The 23,967-nt window shown below is 39.2% G+C and overlaps 1 protein-coding gene across 4 annotated transcripts in view; it reads left to right on the top strand.

Annotated features, from left to right (window-relative positions):
* The window catches only part of svild (supervillin d), an 87,974-nt gene that overhangs the window by 35,561 nt on the left and 28,446 nt on the right, over positions 1–23,967 (top strand). For all 4 annotated transcript variants that reach the window (XM_017693183.2, XM_017693185.2, XM_017693184.2 and 1 more), the window contains 6 exons: positions 1,263–1,297; positions 9,258–9,319; positions 11,060–11,190; positions 16,012–16,138; positions 18,276–18,709; positions 19,587–19,722. In XM_017693183.2, coding sequence (XP_017548672.1) covers positions 1,263–1,297; positions 9,258–9,319; positions 11,060–11,190; positions 16,012–16,138; positions 18,276–18,709; positions 19,587–19,722 — 925 coding nt within the window. The remainder of the gene's footprint in view (positions 1–1,262; positions 1,298–9,257; positions 9,320–11,059; positions 11,191–16,011; positions 16,139–18,275; positions 18,710–19,586; positions 19,723–23,967) is intronic.

Here is a 23,967-nt window from a genome sequence, read left to right as displayed (position 1 = left end):
TCCCAGTAGATCAGCAGTTTCTGAAATACTCAAACGAGCCCGTCTGGCACCAACAACCACGCCACGTTCAAATTCTCTTAAATCCCCTTTCTTCCCCCGTTCTGATGCTGCTGTTTGCACTTCAGCAAGTTGCCTTGACCACCTCTACATGCCTAAATGCATTGAGCTGCGGCCATGTGATTGGCTGATTAGCTATTTGTGTTAAAAATGAAAAATTGAATTGTTTGAAACTTGACTTTTTACTGCTTTCATTTTTAATACAGATTAAAGTGGATTTACAAATCATGATTTTTTGTTATCATTTGCATTTCATATTCTGTTCTAACTTTTTTGGATTTTGGTTGATATAGAGGCAAGACTGACAACCTCCAACTAGCCAGTTTTATTATAGTTGCACACTTAAAACCAACCTGATTATTCACTTCACATTTGGTTGACATTAGTTGCTATAACAACTTACAGAATACCACAGCAGGTATCTCACTGTTTTGAACTTTGTTTTCTTTATGAAGGTCAAGTACTTCTGTTTGCTCATTGGTAGTCTGGAGCACAGTTCAGCTTAGTTCTCACCATCAGGAGAAACAATGGAGCAAACTGATGCTTTGTTTACATGTTGCTCTTGGAAAAAAGTTCTGTGCCCTCTTGCATGACTGACTGTGGTGTGCAGATGTGTAAACGTTGCCATGGTGATAATGTTTACTGCAAATCTAAGTCTTTATTTAGAGAGGTAAATGTAATGACGCAAGGAAGCTGTACTTTTGCACAGGACAGCATTGCAAGTAATATTTTCATTGACACTAGAGAACTTTTTTTTTAACAATCAGAAATGTGGGGTGTCAAATGGGGTGTCTTGGCCACCGTCAGACAACTCCCACCCCAGGCCCCCTTTAGCTACACTGCTGTGATATGCACATATGACCACATACAGCTGAATTATGTATTAATGCATCAAGTTATCAAATGCAATTGTGCTGTTCATAGAATAAGCTTTGGCTGTTATGTTGTTTGGCATCCATACACTGCTTTTGCTTCGCAGAAGATTTATTAATCTTAATAATAAATGAAACTATTTATTGATCATTGCTGTGTATTTTGTACAAATTGCAATAAACCACTGAAGGCTGTTGTGCTTTGCATTATGCCAAGTGATCCTGGGGTAAAATCACTGCAATGCACAGCTCCCATTGTGGCTTATTCCTTTAAAGTTCTGTGCTGTTTCTGTATATCGGACATCACTAATATCTTACCTCTCTATTTCACAGTCTGCTGGCAGTGGAGGAAGTCAAGACGCCAAAGGGTAAGTCTCTTCCCTTTCAGACCCTTCAAAGGCTCCTTTGTGAAGAATAGGGCTCTTTTCTTTCTCCCTCTCCTCTCTCTATTGTGTGCCCTGTGTCCCTTTCTCTCTTAAGTGAGAAGGAAGAGAGACACACTATCCCACCATACAGCCGCAACGAGAGGCAGTGATTGTCCGACTTAAGACAGAGTGGAGCTAAACACACGTAGACACCTTTCAGCATAATGACTTCTTATCTCAGACCCACTGGGTGAAAGAGCAGAGCCTTTGCTAACTTGCTTGGGGGGTCACTGGTTTCATCAAAGCAATCACGATTACAGCTTTGTTCAGAGAACACACTGCATGATCTACAGCAATCCAGATAGAACTTCACATAAAAATTGAATATAGACAGCCATTATCAGAGGTAGAATTATCTAAAATTGGGTTTAAATTTACTTTAACCAATTTATTTATAAAAAATTAAGACATTTTGTTTATTTCATGTTTTATTTTGTGTCGTTATTTTAACACTATAAATTTTAGTCAGTATGGGGAGCAGTGAACTCACCCTTACTTCACCTTCAAGCACAGTCATTGTTCATTACCACTGAATCATGTCATTTTATTGGCTCCCGAACAAAACATCTTTATAAATTATGGTGTACTTCAGGTAAATTATATGTAAATGCTGGTAGATTGGTGCTTGATTTCACAGGCTGATTCATCATTTGTGCTCAAGTCTCTGCTTGTTTCCACATCTTACAGTAGTTTCATGAATCAGACACACAGTAATTTGTATGTCATTAAAGACTGTACTTTTTTACGCAATTTTGATGAGTGGGCCATTCAATTTTACAAAATACATTGTGGACCTCAATGGGCTGACAACAACACAACTGACTTCAGCATGTCAAACTGAAAAATGTTTAAAGTAATAAAGGAAAAGTAGTGAGCAAAACTAAACTGGATTAAATGCAAGCTTAAATATGTTGAACCTTCCTCAAGTCCAACTAAAATTGGACAAATGACTCAATCAGACGGAACCTGACCAAACTAGACATAGTCTGGCCAAAATCGGCTGAACCTGACCAAACCTGACATCAGTAGTTGGGTCCTGTCAGTTTCAGACAAATGTTTTAAGCTCTAATTGTGATGCACAGTTATCATTGGTGATTTCTGTTTGTTGTCTCTTCATCTCTTAAATGTAGACTCTAATGATGATCAGCTCATCAGTCTAAATGCTTCAGGAAGGTCATTATAGCAGGTTTATTTTTTCATTCTGTTGAAGGTAAAAGGGCATGTCATGATCCTCCCCAGAGGCTGTTGGAAAATGAGCTCTGTTTAACAGACTTCTCACTAACAGGAAGACAAAGTCTGCAACCCATCTGTCATAGCATGAGTAAAACCTTACTGTCAGTCTGTAGCTCACCTTAAGACTGTGTACATACACGCCCACCAGCATCATTCTGATAGATATGGACAACGTACAGCTATTTCCGGTGCAATTTAGGTGATTCAACTGTAATCACTTGTCCTTCACATCTTTTGTCCTAATGATTAATGGAGTTTATGAGGTTAGTATTATGTCTTAGTGTGTTGAGAAAGAGAGGACATGGAAAGCAGCAGCAGGATCTTTGTGGTAATAACAGAGCCTGCTGTGTAAAATACTATATGGATTTCAAATATATGACATATATTAGTGTATATAGATTCCCCTTTCATCTTACTTACAAGTATTTCACAGAGGGAGATGTCTGTGACAGTTATATGCCAACCTACTAGACAAATATATTTCAAATATTGGACATATATTTCAGACATATATCAAGTTATACAAACATATGTGTGTTTCTGATATATTTAACAATATATGATGGAGATCATTATTCCTATATGGATGGTATTATTCATATATGCTAGCTGCATGTTATATAAGGCTTTTTATTGCATGTGCGTTGCTGGCTTGTTTCATTTTGATTTACTGGTTTAAAAAATCTTTGTGTTTGTATCGTACATACACACATTAATGATCCATGTATCAGGCAAATATGAGACAGATAGTATATATGTGATCCATATATTATGCACCTGTTCATCCAACTATCAGACACATATATATGATCCATATATTATGTATGTATGTCCAATGTATGTATGCGATACTTTACTATTTAACATTAATTTCTTTGCTAGCTAGCTGAGGAACAAATTTACTCCAAGTTAAACATCACAAAAACCTATCTGTGTATCTGTTTTCTTTGAAGAATTTAGTAGCATATATATGGGATACCCTTGTATACTTTCTGATGTGTATCACTTTGTTGTCTAAAAATGTGTTATTGTTGTAGCTTCACTTTAAAACTCAACTTCCCCAAGGCATCACTAAAAGGCAAGTCGATCAGCCTAGTACAGTCAAAGTTGAGAGTTCTCATTAGGCAGCGCTCCTTGATGATAGACAGACGTCTGGCTTGTGAGGCTAACAATGAGCTTACTACATGTTAGCCAAATAATAGCTTGTAAATGAGGTAAGCTTGAATGTTTTCCTAAGAATGCCACTGGTTTGTACCCTTTGATGACTTTTGTAGATTTTTAATGTGATACATTCACGTTTTACAATGCAAATCACTTTATTTCCTTGTAGCCTCACTTTCAAAGTCATATTCATACACATCACACAACAACAATGCTTTGTGCTTGGTTATTTTGCATGTCAGTCAAACTGTCCATTCCTGTCAAAGTAGGCAGTAGTCAGGTTGAATTAAATCAGCCTTCTTAAAGGACCTATGCTAGAGGTAGATTTAGATTTACTCAGTATTCATATTCATTAAGAGCACATGGTTACAACATGCTTAAAAGATAATCTTTGTTTTCTTTGAAGAATTTACTGGCTTGTAAATTCTTGTAAGATACTCTCACATTTTCTGATACATATCACTTTGTTCCCTGAAAAGTGTTTTTGTTGTAGCATTGCTTTAAAAGTCACCTACCCCTGCATGTCAAACAAAAGCTATGTGAGCTTAGTAATTTTGCATGTCATGACCGCCATGACTAGGTGGTTCTCAGCCACATTTGTTTTTTCCTCCCTTTCCTTATTATGTTTAATAGAAGTAAATATAATTGTACTTATTAGTTTTTCAGTGTGTTTTTTTTTCAGTTGCAGTGTCTCTACATTGTCTCAATCCTGTTAGCCAAGCTCAGAAAAACTGTATCGAGACAATATTTACAAGTATTTGCAGTGTTAAATTTTTTTGACATATAGTGCTTTGCAAAAGTATTCAGCCACCATGAAGATTGTCATATTCATCTGGATTACAAACAACACACAGACTGTTTCAGGACTTATTTATTTTTCAAACTAATAAGCTCTGGAAGTAAATTTTGAAAGTCAAAATTCATTATTTGTTAGCAGGTCAACAAAAACTAAATAAAACGCTGCTACTCTTTAATCCCTTCAGACTAGTGCCTGACAGATCCACATTGGCTGCAATAACAAGTGTGTTAGTAAGTTTCTATCAGATTTCCACACTGTTCAGGTGAGATTTTCACCTGTTCTTTGGATTTGCTCCAGGTTTTTCAGTTTGTTTGCAGAATACTTGTGGACAGCAGTTTTCAAGCCAAATGCAACAAATTCTTGATTGCATTGAGATCTGGACTTTGACTATGTATGACTTTTTGTTGTTCAACCACTTCTGTGTTGCCTTGGTTTTATGCAAAACACCATTTTAGTCTCATCTGACCACAAAACCATATCCCATATTTTACCTGTGTCATTTTGATACTTTCTTGCAAACGCCAAACTTGCTTTGATGTGGTTTTTTCTTCAATAATGGCTTTTTTTCTAACCATCCTAGCATACAGACCAGATGTATGCAGAGCTCTTGAAATTGTTGACTGGTGCGTCCTTTTCTCCAGCGTCACCCACTGAACTCTGCAGCCCCTTCTAAGTGATTGTTGACCTTGCTGTGGCTGCCCTCACAAGTCCCCCCCAGGACGACCTTGTCTAGGCAGTGTCTGAGAGTGATATAATGCTGCTTCCATTTCCTTACAGTTGATCCAACAGCCCTTTGTGATGTCCAGATGAACTTGGATATCATTTGTAGCATCTTAGAGTGGTCTTTGTTCTTCATTTTTGCAAATTTCTTCCAGATTCAAAGTCTGACCAGTGGTACATGAAGTGGTCTCCTTTCTAGAAAAGCTTTTTTTATAAAAACCTTTAAATAATTCTCACATAGAGACCAAATATAAGACATTATATACTCAGTGCAGTATCTTTCAACTGTGTAAGCGTGGAGCTTGAATACTTATGCAAACAGCATTTTTAAGTTAGTAATTGTTGTCACAGGACATTTTCTTATACAATATCAATTGATCAATTTGAAGTAAAAACATTTTGAGGTTCAGTCTTTTAAATTAAAATATAATACAGTAAAAAAATATCAAAGTGTCTTTTGGAATCCAAATGAATCTGATGACTTTTGAGGGGGTGAATACTTTTGCAAGGCACTGTATTGCTCACCCTTACTGGAAACACGCAGTTGTACTCTTTTATAATCTTTCTCTTTTTTATCACCCTCTCTCATGCACATACACATGCAGACACACACATGTGCGGATGATATATGGACAGCAAGCTGACTTGAGTAATAGTGCAGTGTGCTGGCGAGGCCGCCCAGGTTGCCGTTAGGGATCCCCCTGTTTGGCAGGTCAGAGTGAGTATTTAGAGCGAATGGGTAAGGTTTTTATCCAGACCTGCCTACTGCTCATCTGTTCCACTGCTGCAGCACAAGCCGTTTTTCTGCACACACTGGTGGAAAATTTCGCCTTCAACAAGAGGAATGCTAGCTCGGCACATGCATTTTCATTGCTCAGGAAGAAGGGAGTGAGAAAGAAAGAGAAAGATGAAGGAATGAACATGACATTTTCTTGAGGTATGATGTGAAATTTAATCATGATATTTTCCTGTATCTCTGCTGTGGAGAACTGATATTCCTATTCTGAGTCTTGGCCTCAGCAACTGCACACTGCTTATACTCTGTCAGCAAGAGTAATATGGAGCGCTGAAGACTAAAAGCAGCACATGCATCATCTGTCAAAAGTTTCAGGACACCTAACATTTCAAAATGGCTATTTTTTGTTAGTTTGCAAAAAGACCACTGTGAAAAATACACTTCATACCAAGGAAGACACTTTGGTGAACATGAAGCTGAGATGATGAGCATTTCTTGTGATTGTATAGTATAGTGGGTAACACCTCTACCTTCTATGCTGTATCAGCATAGGGTAGGGTGCTTAACCCTACCAATAAGGCTCATTGGGCAAGACTCCTAATGCTACCTTCACATACCTGTGTAAAAATCAACAAACTAAAACTAATTTAATGTTGATAATATTGACTAATATTGGTATTTTATTGTGTAATTATTTGATAGTATATTCAGTTTGTTTAGAGCAGTTTTCATTTTCACCAGAGGTTGCAGCCTTTTCCAAACCAGTTCCTCCACACTAATACTCCATTACAGAGTGTCATTGTGTTTGAAGCTTGCAGCTGTGGAGAGCAATCCTAATGAAGGAAGAGAGTATAAACACGTGCAAAAATGTTGCCAGTCTCCAGCAGAAGAAATAAGCTGCCATCCACATGGATGCATATTGATGCTTTGCTAATTTAGCGGCGTTGTCATGTGCTGCATTAACACTTCACCACTAGGTTCCTTGTGAATGTGTTTTTGTTTGTAGTCTTGTTTTAAAAATGCCTGCCCCTAAATATCACACAAAAACTAAGGTTTGTAAATAGTTGTTTGCACATCAATAAAATGGCCCATTGCTGTCAAAGTAGGGTGTTTTTCACCCTCTGCAACAAAGCACATCCAGACTAAGACTGAGTTCACAGAACAGTGTGTAAATACATTTACAATACACATGGTGGAACAAGAACATTTGTCTGAAGTTCAGTTGAACTTTTGATGAAATGTACATATTCATGCATCAGCCAATAGGACATTATCTGGAGGAAGTGGAGGAGAAACGAATCAATAATGAAACAAAAGCTGTAATTTGTTCTTTTTATCAGAAGTCCTCTCATCTCTGCACCTGTCCACAGTACACTGCTGTCTAGGTAATGTAAGCTAAATTGAACTTGGTTAGCTAAATGCAGAACACACCTAAAATAAAAATATATAACAGTCAATATAAGCACAGCAAGAAGTGATAGCTGCATTCGTGCCACAGTATATCCTCACATCTCTTCATTTAAATGATTACAATAATATGTGATAAATGTAAATTCTTGGAATTTAAATGTTTATTAAAAATGAAAAATCTTAAATATCCTACAAATTACATTTATAGACAGTGGTGAAAGAAAAGCTACATGGATGCTTACAGGCCAGCAAAAATTAAAATCGTGCATTCAACAAGTAATAAATGGTATATCAGAAAATGCACAACTAAAATGTTAAACCAAAACTCAATCTCAAAGAGATTACTTTGAGTTTTAACTTTATCTCACACATCCTGTCATTTTGTGAAGTGGTTTTGTGAGAAAAAAAATACTACATAAAAAAGACTGTTTGACTAAATAGTAGAGAGGAACTAGCATTTGTTTGCTGTCCCACCAAACATGTTGCACTTCTGTGGAGTGTTCTAGTTTGCATTGATACTTGCTCACCTGTTAACTCACTTCCATTCACTACTACTTATTTGAAAATGGCCCTCATTATGGCAAGCACTTGATTTGAATGAGCAAAAGCAGAGTGGATTAGCTGAGGGAGTTGGGGCTGGAATTAGACTTTATTATAAGGAGAACAAAAACACTGGCACATTGTCAGATTGCATTTTCTTCTCAGTTTAAGACTTTACATTCCAGCTTTAGTTCTGAAATGTACTCAAAGTGATACTTCATTAACATGTATGACAATAAAACAGTAAACAGTAAAAATTATATCATTACTCATAACATTGTAAAAGAAGACAAGATGTCCCCAAACTTTGAACGGGTGATGTTGACCAGCCAACAGAGCCAGTCCAGCTGGAGGAGAGTCAGAGTGTTCCCATGCAGAACACACACACTCACCTCCTAATCTTTCATAGCCGCTTCCAAATGGCCTGTACGGTTTTAGACTGTTTGTCATTTACAGTGCAGCTGTGACTTTTTTATGTTGGTTTCCCAGTGCAGTGTTTGGGTAGAAATTTAATGCATATCATGGCCAGGATCATAAATAGTACTTAAAAGTCCCTGCCATTCCAGTGTACTTGAAGATTAGGCTCGAGACAGATGAGACCAGTTTTTCCTGTCTTGTGTTTGCAAAGAGCACACACAGAATACACTGGTCAACAACCAGTCTTTCAGTTTCATATTAAATCATTACTCATTACTCACCTGGTGCTGTGTACACTGGAGTTCTCACTGAGATTTGAACAGTGCAAATGAGATTTATGAGATTTGTCAGAAACTCCCAAGGTCTTTGTTTAAAAGAACTGCATTCTTCCTAAAAGCTAAAAAGTTTAATGACAGTAGCAGAACCTTTTTTGATGCTAAATACAACCATATTAAATGGTTATGAAACAGGTCCCACGCAGAACCTTTATGTTTTCTTAATTTTTTGTGTTCCAAATGAATTTTTCTACTTCTTTTATTTTAATGGCACAGTTAAAATGGTGTTGTCACTCATATATTTTTTCTTATTTTGTACACACTGCTTGTGCAGCGGTGTGCAGTAGCTTTAAGCCTCAAGATGTCTTTAGGTTTTTGTGGTTCTATATATAATAAGTAATACTAAAACATTTGAATCACTGATACTGAATGCTGATACTAAACCTCTACAAAACCTCTACGGAATTCAATCTTAGTTCTCAAAAGAAAATCTGAGTTGGCAGGTGTGACTCACACTGAAATGAAAGCATAGCTGAAACAGAGATAGATAATGAGTTTAGGATGGAACAGCAGACGTGTGTGATATACTTGTATGTCTGTGTGTTTTGGCAGTTGATGGCAAAGCAGATGACGGCTTCAAGATGAGCATGTCTGCCAGGATGTCTCACAGTAAGGTAAGTAGGCAGACTTTGCCTGAAGGTTGCATGGACACTCTGTTGCCATTTTCTTGCAGTTTCTCTGTCATTCTGCTATACTCCAAAGCTGTCTGCTTGGACTATAATAGTCCATTCCTCATTTCCTTACTGCTGAGGTGTTCATCCAAATCATATGCAGATTTTCCATTAGAGCCCCTAACAGGAACTGCTGATGAGGCACCATGACTGCACCAGCTGACCTACTTTAAAACAACATGTTAAAAATGTATGTTGTCTGCTGAGAGCAAAATCAGCCAACCAGCAAAATACACACACACACAGAAGTTTACTTATAGATTTTATTTGATCCCTATATCTACAGTGTATGGCAGGGGTGTAGAACTGAGGTCTGGAGTTCAACAATTTACAATACTTTATTAAATGGTACAGTAGGAAAACTAGAGTAGAAGGTTAAAAAAAAAAAAAAATATATATATATACATATATATATATATATATATATATATATATATATATATATATATATATATATATATATATATATATATATAAAATAATGAAAAAAAGAATGAAAAGACACGTTTACATACTGAAGTGGAGTGGAATTTTTTTTTTAAAAATACAGGGGAAATAGAACACCGTAACAACCATGCAAGACCTGGTAGAACACCAAATCTGTCACCGTCAGATAAACAGTACTTAAAGCTTTCATCATTCAAGCTCCACTCTTGATTCAGATTTGAAAAAATCCACAGGAGTTTCTGTCCATCCTTCCACTGTGAGATATATATTCAATACTATGGGTCTGAAAGGATGTGTAGCTGTCAAGAAGCTGTTACTGACAAAAAAACTGAAGCAGTAATAAAAGCAACCAAGTGATGTGCACACCAGAAAGAAGTACAGCTATGGAAATGCTTGTTTTTTTAACCTGAAGATCCTAATTTTTAGATTGCTGCAATACATGCAAAGGGAGGACACACTAAATGTAGAAAAAATGATATTTAGCTGTTTAAAATATGAAGTCACCAGCCATAAACAAAAGAACGATTTAATTTGATATTATTTATTCTTACTAGATTCTTACTAGAAGCACATTCTTGGCACTGAGACTTATAAAGAAAAAAACATCAGAGTCTAACCTGTTGATTCAAAATGTACATGTAATTATGTAATTACTTATGTAGTTAATCATAATTGTCTAATTACATTTTCCCAGGTTCTAGTAAAACAGAAATAACATCTATGGGTAAAATAAATGTAAATATATGGAAATTGGCATTGTACTTGAGCAGATGATGTCAATGGCAAACATATGTCTTTTCCAGTAAACAAATAAAAACTTTGAACAGCTTATGGGAGTGAATGATTCACTGAATTTTTCCTTCCTTTTGTAGCCCTCCATGCCCTCCCTCTTTCTCTCTTTCTCTCTCTCACCCCTGTGACCTCTCTACCCCCCCTTCCCCCTGGCCTCATTCAGTCTAAGACACTGGTTTTTCCCAGGCTGTGTGCGCGTGTGTTGGGGGGCTGGTTGTCTGTGGTTGATCCCTGTTCAGCCTTGCTGAGTTCCTCTTGCTTTGCCCAGTGTAGTTGTGTAAGGCCTGTATAAAGCCTTAGACTGAATGGCTGATTGTGAGCAGTTGAATAGGCTGGCTCTGGAGGTTTGTTTTAATGTGGAAAGTACCCACAGTTCCACTCTGTTCACTCTCTTTCTTCTCTTTAATGTTCCTCTCCCTCTCTCTCTCTCTCTCTCTCCACTAGGACCCAGAGATGGCTGAAATCTCTTCCAACTCAAAGACCCTCTCAGAGGACGCCACACAAGAGGGTCATGGTCGCCCTGCCAACCAACACAGAGAGCCAATCATCAGCCAGGACAGGCCAGCCATGGCCAGGTAAGCAAAGCTGGAGCGCTGGAGGGAGTGGGCAGCTGGCTGGTGTGTTTTGGACTTTCAGTCTTTTGGACTACAATTGATGGCAAATCTGGGGCGTTCCACCCATCCTTCCTAGGTGATTCATCCAGCCTCAGTAATTGTGGTCTACAACACTCCCTACCACCACCCCCTACTGGTTATTTATTTTTGACTTGTTTCCTGCTTTGAAAGGAAGGGTCAGTGGTGACTCACAGTCACTACAGCTTTATGCAAAATGCCTGTCAGATAAGCATCTCTTTGAAGCCACACTGACAGCCTCTGCTGATTATGTCTGACTCTCTGTGTCCGTGTTTTTGTACATTTTCAGGTCAAGAATAGACTGACTTTGTAGAAAACCAGAGAAAACATAAAACACATATAACCAACAATATCTTTTTCTAAAGTGTTCTTTCACATAAATTACATTTTCCATTTTGAAAGAGTTCATGTCTGGATTAATTTCAAGCTTAAGCTTAGAAAATATGTTTCCTTTTCAGTGTAAGTCAATGAAACTAGATTTTTCCAAGTCATTTTGAGCTATTTATTTTGGTCCATTTCCTCATGAAATTTACACACAATGTTTTCAAATTTGTTTAAAACTGTAAATAACAAAAATGGCAATATGAAATTTTGTTCTAATAATATATATATATTTGGAGATAATACAAATCAGAGACCACCCTTTATTTATTTACTTTTCATCAAAACAGCCATTATCAAAACGTAAGAAACTTAGTTTTAAAATTTCACAGAAGCCTCAACAACTAAATATAATATCATTTTTTGCCCACATTTTAAGTTTAAGTGAGTAACCCATCCATGAAGTGAAACACCACATACACACTAGTGAATACACACACACTAGGGGGCAGTGAGCACACTTGCCCAGAGCGGTGGGCACCGTGGGGATTAGGTGTCTTGCTCAAGGACACCTCAGTCATGGACAGTCGGAACTGGGGATCGAGGTGTCTTTGAGCAAGACACCTAGTCCCCAATTGCTCCCCGGAACGATATTTTGTATCGTTCATTCTTTTTGCAAGACTAGCTTTCAGTTTTTCAAAGAAATCTGCAGGGATTTTTCCACACCGCCAAAGTTCAGTCTTAGAAGTTGTTTGCATTTTCTGCTTCTCACAATCCAGTTACCAATTAACATATTTAGAGTCATCAGTCCATAAAACCTTACTCCACATCTTAGATGTCTGGTTTCAGTGTTCTAGTGCAAATGTTCTTCCTTTTTTCTTTTTCTCAGTAAGGGCTTCTTGAGAACTACACATCCTTTTAGACTCATAGTGTTGAGTTGTCTTCTCACAGTGGAAGGATGGACACAAACACCTGTGGATTTTTTCAGATCTGAATCAAGAGGGGAGCTTGATTTTCTCCTCTCAGATGAAAGCTGAAAGTAATGTTCATCTGATGGTGACAGAATTACAGTTTTGATCTATCAGGTCTTCTACAGTTGTTAGAAGTCAGATTTTTTTTACTGACTTTTAATAATTTTTTGAACTCTCTCTCTTTCTCTACAAAGATATGTATATGCATATATAGATAGAGAGAGAGAGAGAGAGAGAGAGAGACTGAGCATATGGAACATGTGTATGACCTCATGTCCTGACAAGGTATAAAAACAAGTGTGTGTGTCTGCATGTGTGTGTATCTCTTGTCAGTGTATCAAGATACTTTTATGAGATAATAACATTTCAGAATTGGCTTGGAGCCTGGATCCTGATGTGGCTGTCTATTTCAGGTTTTAAGTGTGTGTGTGTGTGTGTGTGTGTGTGTGTGTGTGACTGGCACTGATTCTTCAGCAGCACTAACAGAAGCTGATTTATAGTAGGCTTGAAGGTCTGTTTCTCATTGTACTGGAGTAAAGGAGTCTGTTCCATTTCTCTCATTGACCAGCATTACAGAACTCCTCTGGCCCTTCTCACCCTGTGAGACTAGCTACAGCAGATCCACAGGGGCTGTGGGATGTACCCTATATTACACTTACTATAGCCAGATGAAAGTGACTCTGGCTTTGGTAGCCATAGAGAGGTTAGTGTCAAGTTAGTGTTATGAATAAAACCAAGTGATAATAACACCTTTGTAATTTTTAATAACACTTGCAGCCACATATTACGTTTTTTTAAACTTAATGCAGCCATGTATGATTGCCATATTTTTAAGTCACATTCTGATTACCAGAACGGTTCTACATAGTGACCTACATTGTTACAGTTAAGTCAGTCACTTCTCAATTGACTGGAAACAGTGATATAACACAGGCTGTATGGCAGCATGCTGGTGTTACTCTAGGTCAGTTGCACACTGATTCCATGTAATTATCTAGTGTGGGATAGGTACTAGGAACTCAAACAGAGACATAGAATCAGCAAACTAAATTTCCAAAAACTAGATCTTTTTGGCAGCATAACTACAATTTAACCGTACGCAGCATCCTGATGTGATCCATTCTGAGAATTTGGCAATGATGCCTTTAACCCATTTAAATCTGCCATCAGAGGATGATGGCTTGTGTATATGCATCTACAGGAGAGTGAAAGATATTAGCATGTAGGACAAAGTCTTTCTGTGTGCTACACTGTTTTCTATCACTGTATAAAATATGCATGTGGCATTACTGTGTTTTTGGGTTTGCTGTGACTCAAAGTAGTTTATAACTTAAGCAAAATTAAAACATTATGAATTGTCACCATCTTCTTTACATAGCAAATAAAGGTAACAATTTTGGAAAATACTGTGGTTAACAGAAAAGTGCAGATTAAACAGCAGTCATAGCCTGCATTTTTGCATCAATCTTAACTAGTTCATTGTTAAATGGGAATGCCTCAGATTTTTCAGAATTTCACAAAGTCGTTTGGACTGGTTTGATGTGACATGCAGCACTTCAGAGAAACGTACAGAGTCAGAATTGTTCATAGCGGTGGTGATAGGAAACATAACTGAAAGGGTTAGGAATAACCCTTTTTTTGCTGGAGAGGTACATTCAGGTTGTTGTAAGCCATGTAGTCATCAAAAAACCTTTTTTCATATTTTACTATCATCAACGTTAAGTATAAAGACTCAGAATAAACATTCACTGGTAGTTCAGATAGCAAATAAAATGGTTATATTTGTATAGACAGTATGACCCTTAATTCCCATCAGCACAACTGAAAAGAAATTGGTCTCTCTACAACTGGCAATTTCACATTAAACCTCTCTGAATGACTTTGTTCAAATCTCAGCAACTGCATTTTGGAGAAACATTTTACACAATAACCGATCCCATTTTCAATTCTCATGGTAATTTTTATGATCCATGTCAAAAATTAGGCCAGGCTTGTAACAAATTTTAGATATTACTTCACTAAATGAATGCTTATGGAATTTTATCATTAACTCATTGGATCATTCCGGTCATTTACAGAGTAGTATTCTGTTTTGCATATGTAAGCAGAAGGCTACAGCTGATAAATGAAGCTATAGACCATTGTCTATTGATTTAAGTGGGGCGTGAGTGGGTGTGTGTAGCCGTGCATGCGTTATCACTGGTTACAGCAATGTGCTGCCTGCCCGTTTGTTTTCTGTTATCATGTGAGTTATCGTAGGAAGAAGATACGTGTTTCTGTGTGTGTGTAAGTGGAGCTTCCCTTCCCTGTTCTTTTTCACTTTCACTCTGTTGGCAAAGACGCCATCATGACTCACTTTTAATGTGTGTAAACATGCACGCTGATTAACTTAGGCCTCTCTTAGGCAGCTCCACTCTGAGGCATTACAGTTCAAAGTGTCTGTTTTCATTCAGTCATCTGCTCTTTGATATGACCTATCCCTGCGGTTTGTTTTGTAAGCTGCACATTTAATACACAAAGTAGCATGCAGTATGTAGTCATTCAGGCTGACCAGATAGTTTATCTAAAATATATACTTTTTAAATTTAATTGAAGTCTCAGGGAACATAATGTAAAATGTCAGAAACATTTGTATATTCTTAAAATTGAGAGTTGCATTGTACATCCAACAAAGTGTGTATGAAAAAAAACAAGGCATGATAAAACGTTAAAGAACTAGTTAAAATCTAAATGGGTAAGAACCTAATCTTCTAAATTGCTTGATTGGCTTTTCTCTAACACTCCCAGCCTGCTACGCCACTGATATACTGACCTAAACACAACAGTGCAGATGGCTCTACCTATGCAGGTTTCTTTTAAACTACTCGGCTTTGTTTATGACTCACTAAAAATATCCTGAGTTTTTATGGCAATGTCTTGAAGAAGGTAGGTTCTTATTCAGTTTAATGCTAATCCAGGGAATGCACACACATGGAATGCTGACATGGTAGAACAAATGAACAGACAACAGGCAGACAGACTAGCTAGCTCAGTTCTGTTTCCTAGAGTAGATTTTGTTTGGTGAGTAATGCTCACTTAGTGTTTCTCTGGTTTAAACAGAAAGAGACCATGGGGAAACAAAGCATTGTTGAAGCTGTGAGGGCAGGATAAACAACATCAGACACATTAGTCAATATTGTTATATCACCTATTATATTTCCCAAGTTATAAGCTTGATACTCTTTTGGCTCAAATATGATGTAAATACCTGAAATGTCTGAGTGCAGATTGTTGCTGTCATCACAGCAAGGAGTCAAAATGTATAATATAGGTATTATTCCCAAGATAGCAGATTTTGTCACAAATATTTACCTTTTCTGTTGTTTTCATCTAAATGAATCTTGTCTGTAATATTAAGTTATACTAATTTGAATGAAAACATTCATTCTGTCTCATGAAAGCTTCTCATTGTCTTGTCTGTTTCTTGTTTCAGCTGGTCCTCGCCTTCCTTATCAGCTGAGACAGAGGAGGCAGTTGAAGAAAAAAGTAGTGAAAAACTGACACAGATAGATGAGAAGAGGTCCCAGATGGTGAGAGATGAGGAGGAATTTGTAGAGGAGGTGAGAACTTGCACCAGATACATCTGTACTTAGTCCACAGGACCATAAACCTCTGTTCTATAGACACTTCTGGTGCTGGTGCTGTGATCGTTAACATAAACCTGCTGTAGGTCAACAGTACTGCGAAAGAAGGCTCATAACTGCTAAGACACACTTGATGATAATGTGTCCAAAAATAAAACTGGCAAAATGTCATTCACCTGGATGCAGTTGATCAGTCAAGACGTGTTTAATGTCTGAAGTTTGTTTCTTTAGTTTTGCACTAGAGCTGTGGAGCTTATGTAGCTCACAAGTAATGGAAGCTTACACACCACCACAGACAAACATTGGCAGTACGTGGGTCATGCTGAAGAGCTTTGTGGTTTTAAACATGGCATTGTCATGTGTGTCACCTTTGCCACAAGTCAGTTTGTGAAATCTGTGTCCTGCTACATCTGCCTCAGTCAACTGTAAGTGCTATTATTGTGAAATGGAAGCATCTAGGAGCAACAACAGTGTGTGAAAATCACCCATTCTCTGTTGCATCACTCACTATAGACCATTACGTTTTATGTTATGGTGGCATCCTTTTTATATGAGTCAGTGCTACATGAATTGAGGTTGATGGAGGGGCATATCTTATTGTAACTCTCTTTTATCAGCATTGGCTTACAGCGGCTTGAATCCCGTAAGGTGCATTGGCCTGTTTCTGCAACAAATCAGACCACCAAAGCAACTATCTTCCCACCTCCCTCTCACTCTGTTTCTGTCTCTTACTGCCTCTCTTCATGGGTCACAGTACCCCTACATTCCTCTCTCTACTCAGAGCATGTGCATGCTGGTGCTGCTGATAAAGCAGACCACCGGCTTAGCTAGTTTGGCTCTTTTCCTCTTTCTCTCTCTGGCCAGTGCAGAGGGCAGGATGGAGAATTTGGAGGCCATGGAAGGGAGGAAATGAAAGGTTGTCGTGGAGGGGGGTGGGTTGTGCTTCTGAAGTATAACATGCTCTTTTGCCTTGCAGGGAGGAGTGAACTGGTGGGTTTGTTCTTTGTCTTGCTGGAACTTTTATGACAAGATCACAGGAATCCTTTCAACTAGGCATACATTGTACAGAGCTAATAGAGATAGTGGATATGCAATGAGGCTTATACAGACAAAACAAACTGAAAACTAGGAGAAAGCTATAGTCCTAAGGAATGCAGATTAGAAGGACATCTTTAAAACTGGCCCGGAAGTCCAGTATCCCAGATGTCCCCTGACCTCGCCTCAGCATTACATATCAATTTTGTCCACATCCTTCAAACTGAATGCACAAGAATGGCCTGTATCTCCTAGCTAAGCAAACCAGTTAGGCCACTCAGTCCATATTGCCTGATACTAGCCAGTTTGATTTTCTGTTGATGTTTGTCATACCAAGGCAATGGCTAGGGCCGTCAAGATTATGGACTTTTATCTGACCATTAAGTGTATTATAAATAATACAATAGTACAGACCGTATGTGGCTGAATAGGTTGATTGGCCAACTTACTTGCTAGCTATGTTTACCTAGTATCTATCTCTGGCTGTGCTGATGAATTAATACACACTCAAACAAATGTCTACAGTTACAAATAATTATTTGTAGAGTTAAACAAAGCTACAAAAGATGGAAAAAATATGCAAAAAAACACCAGCATACTTGCTATAAACTAAAAGAATTAGTCTCAATGTTTGCATTTACCGCTTTCTTCTACTTACATTTATTTGCCTGAACCAAACGCACCCAATTAGTAAACCTGTTTTGTTTGTTTCAAAATAATATGTCTGTGAAATCTAATGATTGTGGAAAATGACTGCAGTCACCTTAAATAATTAAGGCAATGAAAAGTGTGACTGCAATACACTTCTCATTTTCCAACATTTCTGTGTGACATTCTCTGTTGAGATATAAACAAAATCATTTAGTGTGCTCTGATATGAAATTCTTCCTTCTTGAAAAACTGACAGAGTCTGAATTGTTCACAGTGGTGGTGATAGCAAGTTATTACATGAGACGTAACCTAAACTGTATGTTGTAGATTAAAAACATCAACATTTTTGTTTTTAAATGTAAGTTATATATATACAAACACTGCTGGTGAAGTTCTCCTCTTTTCTGCTTCACTCCTCATCCTCCAGGAGTCCCGCTCAGGAGATGTGAAGATAGAAGAGGAACTGAAGCCTCCCGCTGTGGCCCTGCAGAGGCAGGACTCCGGCCAGCGCAGCCTCAGGGGCATCCTGAAGAAGAGCCGCTCCACAAGCCTGGAGGCCGAACTCACAGAACCAACACCAGAGAGAAACGGGACACCTGTCACCAAGGAGACAACCATCATGGATGAACGGGAGCAGATGATGGGGGAGAGAGGAGAGATGGATGAAATGGAGAAGCAGGATGAAGATATGGTGGATGAAGGAAGAAGAATGATTCAGAGAGAGGAGAGCAGCTCCAGTGACCTGCCTCCTTCCCCGTCCTCAGACAGCGTGGAGAAGACCCCGTCTGTGTGTGTGTCTGAGGAGAGCGAGGAGCTGGACAGCAGCCTGGACGGCAGCATGAGCTCTTCACTCAAAGAGAGGTATGATGCCGATGTGCGAACCACCGTAAAGCATTTCATGTTGATGTTGATCCACACAAAATTCTTGGGGCATCAGAAGAAATGATATTTGAAGATTAGAAGAATATTTATCTGGGCATTTATTTGTGTGGAAAAATGCTGATGTAAAAATAATACAAATAAGCTTTAAAGCAATAAACAGATGCAGACAAACAGATGCATATTAGATATGTTAGTTTGTTGCATAAACATTTCCACCCCTGGCCTTGAGGAAGACCAGCATTTTTAGTTAATATTAAGGCTGGGTCTCGAAATTCAGTATTTCACTGACCAACTTACTTAAATAGGATCAAAAAAACACATCATTTAGTATCAAATTTCAGTACCTATGTAGTCAGTGTTATCAGCATTTGTGAGCCAGTGAGCTTGCTTATTCCAAAATCTAGACTGTCTGCCTAAATTACAGCATGTTACTAATGTCGATGCTTCTTGATTAGTTAGTAATAATTTACAGTGAGTACCTGTTTCTTACATCTCTCATTTCCAATAAAGCTCTGGTTTAAAATACACTGCCCAGATGAATAGTTTTAAACAGTTTATCTGAGCAGTGTATTTTGCGTGTTATTTCATTATTAAAGATTTGAGGCCCATATCACAGAAAACCAAATTTATCCAAAGAAGCCTACGTTTAATTAAGTGAGTAAGTTAAGTTAGTATTAAGTAGTAGTAGTTTTAAGTAAGTTTTGATTGGCCTAAGACTTTCACAAAGTATTACAAACACATGGGTACCTGATATCCAAACAGACCAGGAATGTTTACACTCTCTCTCTCTCTCTCTCTCTCTCTCTCTCTCTCTCTGTCTCTCTCTCTCTGTCTCTCTCTCTCTCTCTCTTTGCAGGTTGGCTGAGCTGACAGGCAATGAAGATGACTGGAGGAATAAGCTGAAGAAGTCCAAGGCCAGCGAAGTGGTCCAAGTGTCCCTGGCTGACCGTTTCAGCCAGCTGCAGGACTCTGAGAATGCCTGGAAGAAGAAGGTAGATGCAATGTGTGCACATACATGCACACCTACACACACAAAGGGACACACACACACACACAGACACACACACACACACACATGCACACACACACGCACTCTGACACAGCTGAGAGTGTCTCGGTGTCCAGCTGAGAATGTCTGCGAGAGCCTGAGAAACTGGGTCAAATTAACCTACTGGAGTTAATGTCAGCAGCAAACATTCATACACACTCACTCACTCCCAGAAGCTCCCAGGCTGTAATATCACAGCGATAATGATATCACTATGCCTTTACGTACTATATCTCTTATGTTTCTAGTCATTTCAGTGAAGCCACAGTATTTAGATTATAATATTTTTGGAGTTTACATTCCATTGTCTCACATTTGTTAAAACCTAAATGCGTTGCAATTCTACTTTTTCAAACATTTGGTTGACCATTCCTGCAGCCAGTATTTGAATACATAAATCATTATTCAAGTCTTTGTTACATTACAGACCAATGATTAGGCCTGTCACAATTGTCTGATCACAGTAATTTAAGCTGATATTTTTCACAGTTGTTAGCTTGAACAGTCATATGTTTGCTTTGCAACAAGCAGAATATGAATTGAGTGCATATAAATTAAAGAGAGCAGGAATGTGTTATTTACTGAGATACATCATGGGTCTTCTGGAAGCAGCAGATTGGTGTTAGAACACCCTTTGAAGGCAGTGGTTTGTAATGTTTGTTTATTGATGTTTGTTAATAATCTCTTTAAAATATAGCAGTGACTAATGTTTGTCTATTTGAGCTGTGTCTGTTGTCAGTTGGGAGCTACTAATTTTTTATTCCTAGGAAGTGAAATAACTAAACTGGCCGCTTTATGCTTGTACTTTAATAGTTCAACAAATTGAATGAACTAAAAAAAAAAAAAACATGTTATGCCGTTGATATCTGATATGTTTGAACTTATATGAGCACACACATTCTCCCATTACTAGGAGACACATGTAAACATGCGTGGAGCAGCTTTCTGCTGCTACTGTTTTTGCCATCATTTGCACTGATAGTGTGTAGAAGCAGCATGTAAACATAAATTAAGTTCATGGGTTTAAAGATTGAAAAAAAAGGATTGTCACTTTTAGAGTTTTAGATGCTTGCACATGATTGTGCTTGTGCCTTAAACTCAGTTCATTAATAGGCTTTGCTACATATTTGAATGTCTTTCCACGATTTTTCTTCATGTACATGCTGTGTTTCTTTTGTATGCTCAGTTTTTATTGTTGGAGGAGGCTGTTCAGAAAGTCATTTACCAGTATTCACTGCTAGATTAAGTCTGAGTCGAAAAAATTAAACAAATATTTAACATAATTGAAACATTCACAGTGGCCGTAAGGTAGTTGGTGCCTGTCGGGGCGGTAATCCTCGAACCCGGTGGTGGACACCCCAGGTGTCCTACCGGGTATGGTTGGCCTGTGGGACACCAGAGGCAGCTGGCAGGTATCGACAGGCAAAGCGATCTGCGGCTTCAGTCGTTGCCAAGGCAAAAACCCGTGTATGGGAGGAGTTTGGTGAGGCCTTGGAAAGTGACTTTAAGTCGGCTCCGAAAAGATTCTGGCAAACCGTCAGGCGACTCAGAAGGGGAAAGCAGTGTGCCACTAGCACTGTATATAGTGGAGATGGTGTGCTGCTGACTTCGACTGAAGACGTCATTGGGCGGTGGAAGGAATACTTTGAGGACCTTCTCAATCCCACCGACACGTTCTCCAGTGAGGAGGCAGAGTCTGGGGACATGGGAATAGGCTTGTCCATTACTGAGGCCGAAGTCGCTAAGGTAGTTAAGAAGCTCCTTGGTGGCAAGGCTCCAGGGGTGGATGAGATCCGCCCTGAGTTCCTCAAGGCTCTGGATGTTGTGGGGCTGTCTTGGCTGACACGCCTTTTCAACATTGCGTGGACATCGGGGGCGGTGCCACTGGATTGGCAGACTGGGGTGGTGGTGCCTCTTTTTAAAAAAGGGGACCGGAGGGTGTGTTCCAACTACAGGGGAATCACACTCCTCAGCCTCCCTGACAAGGTCTATGCAGGGGTACTGGAGAAGAGAGTCCGGCTTATAGTTGAACTTCGGATCCAGGAGGAGCAGTGCGGGTTCCGTCCTGGTCGTGGAACACTGGACCAACTTTTCACCCTCTCCAGGATTCTGGAGGGTTCATGGGAGTTTGCCCAACCAGTCCACATGTGCTTTGTGGATCTGGAGAAGGCATTCGACTGTGTTCCCCGGAGTATTCTGTGGGAGGTGCTTCGGGAGTACGGGGTACATGGCTCTTTGCCACGAGCCATTCAGGCCCTGTACAAACCGAGCAGGAGTTTGGTTCGCATGGCCGGCAGTAAGTCAGACTTGTTCCCAGTGAGAGTTGGACTCTGTCAGGGCCTCGGGAGGTGTCACAGGCAAGTCCACCTGGGAGGAGACACCGGGGAAGACCCAGGACACGCTGGCGTGACTATATCGCCCAGCTGGCCTGGGAGCGCCTCGGAATCCCCCTTGGAGAGCTAGTGGAAGTGGCTGGGGAAAGGGAGGTCTGGGCCTCATTGCTTAGGATGCTGCCCCCGCGACCCGAACCCCGGAGAAGCGGAAGCTAATGGATGGATGGATGGATGGATAAACATTCACAAATGCATTATTATACTACTTCAGTTTATTGAAAATTTGGATAACCAATCCTGGTGCCAGAATTTGAATACAGAAACCACTATTCGAATATTTGTTATGTGGAGAAAATATGCAGGTCAGTCATTTGGCCTGTCACAATTATTACATAATCACCAGATCACAATTGTTTAATATGGCCACAGTTATTTTCCATAGATGTTAGCTTTCACATTCATATATTTATGTTGCCATAAAGAGATTAAGAAAAATACTGGTAAAACCAGTTTAACCCAAAGTGTCAAAAATATATCTCCTTTTCATTTTTGAACAATGAAAGATGTTTTCAAATGCATTCCTATATGCTGCTAAATGTTCCGTTGTGCTAATAAACTTAAGCACCAGTTTACCATGTCTGTGTACTCTGAATAAGAACTACATTGTAACTGTAACAAGGTTATGTTGTCATACTTATTACGACACAATATCGGTTCACAAACTTCCACAAATAAGTCAGAATAGGGCATGTGGTAGGAGCATGTCTGAGGAGAGGAAGCAGTGCGGGGGCTGGAGGCTAAAGCTCAGGGTGGGGCTGCAGGCCTCAGTGCCAGCGCTGAATCAGCATGATGCCCTAGCAGGCCATCCTGGAAGGGGGCTGGTAAGATTTCATCCCACAGCTTAACCAGTGTGCTGGAGTCCCTCCCTGACTTCTACACACACTCCCACACGCAGACTTCTAAGAGTGCATTTCCACTCAGAACATCTCCCAAACTTTTAGTGTTGGCCAAGTTTCACTCCTCATCTCACAAACTGCTACAAATCAAAGCATGTTCATGCTTGTGAGACAAGGTTGTCTGATGAATCTTTTACTCCAGCATGCATTATGGCCATCAAACCAGACTTGGCCCTGCCCAGACTCTTTGATCCACGCCTGCAGTGTACAGCTTTTTGGCTTAGTGGCAGCGTTCCACTCAGGATGAGATGACTTAAGGATAAATCCAGTCCCTGACTGAAAATACACAGCTTTAAGCATCTTCAACCCCAGACTTGTCCACGTCTCTGGAAAGACGAAAAGACAAACTTCATCCCGAACATTGGTGGATTTTCTCCCAGTAATCCTGCTTAGACATGTCTTTACTGTTGTCTGGGCCCCACACTGAGGGCATCTGGGCTGTTTGAAGGAGCCATAAGAAAATAGTGTAGATTTGTCATAAGAGATGAATCCTGTGTCTTGTTGAAACACTGGTTTAGGTATGGAGTTCAGACACAGACTCCATATCCAAACCATCCTTCGCTGAGGGTTTGGCAGTTGTGGAAATCTGCATCATATTCAAGTCCACATTTAAGTATTGAATACTTCCAGGTCAAGGAAGAATAAGTCACCGATTTGTCTAAACTCTGTAGTCCTATTTTGATGTCTGATTGGAATCCAAATGCATGTCAGTTAGAAGAGATTGGGTGCTATGTTTGACTGGGAAGAGACACTGAAAAAAATGGTGGTTTGAAAGATTCAGATGAATGTTACATCAGCACAGTTCTTGCCAAACGGAGTGAAATGAAAGACAGCAGTTGATGAAGTTTACACATCTTCTACAAGGACAAACTTAAATATGACATTTTTCCGCAAATTTTA

This window comes from Pygocentrus nattereri, chromosome 13, assembly GCF_015220715.1.
Source record: "Pygocentrus nattereri isolate fPygNat1 chromosome 13, fPygNat1.pri, whole genome shotgun sequence".
Classification (NCBI taxonomy): domain Eukaryota; kingdom Metazoa; phylum Chordata; class Actinopteri; order Characiformes; family Serrasalmidae; genus Pygocentrus; species Pygocentrus nattereri.
Note: the sequence above shows the minus strand (reverse complement) of the source record. Positions and strands in the feature narration are given on the sequence as shown.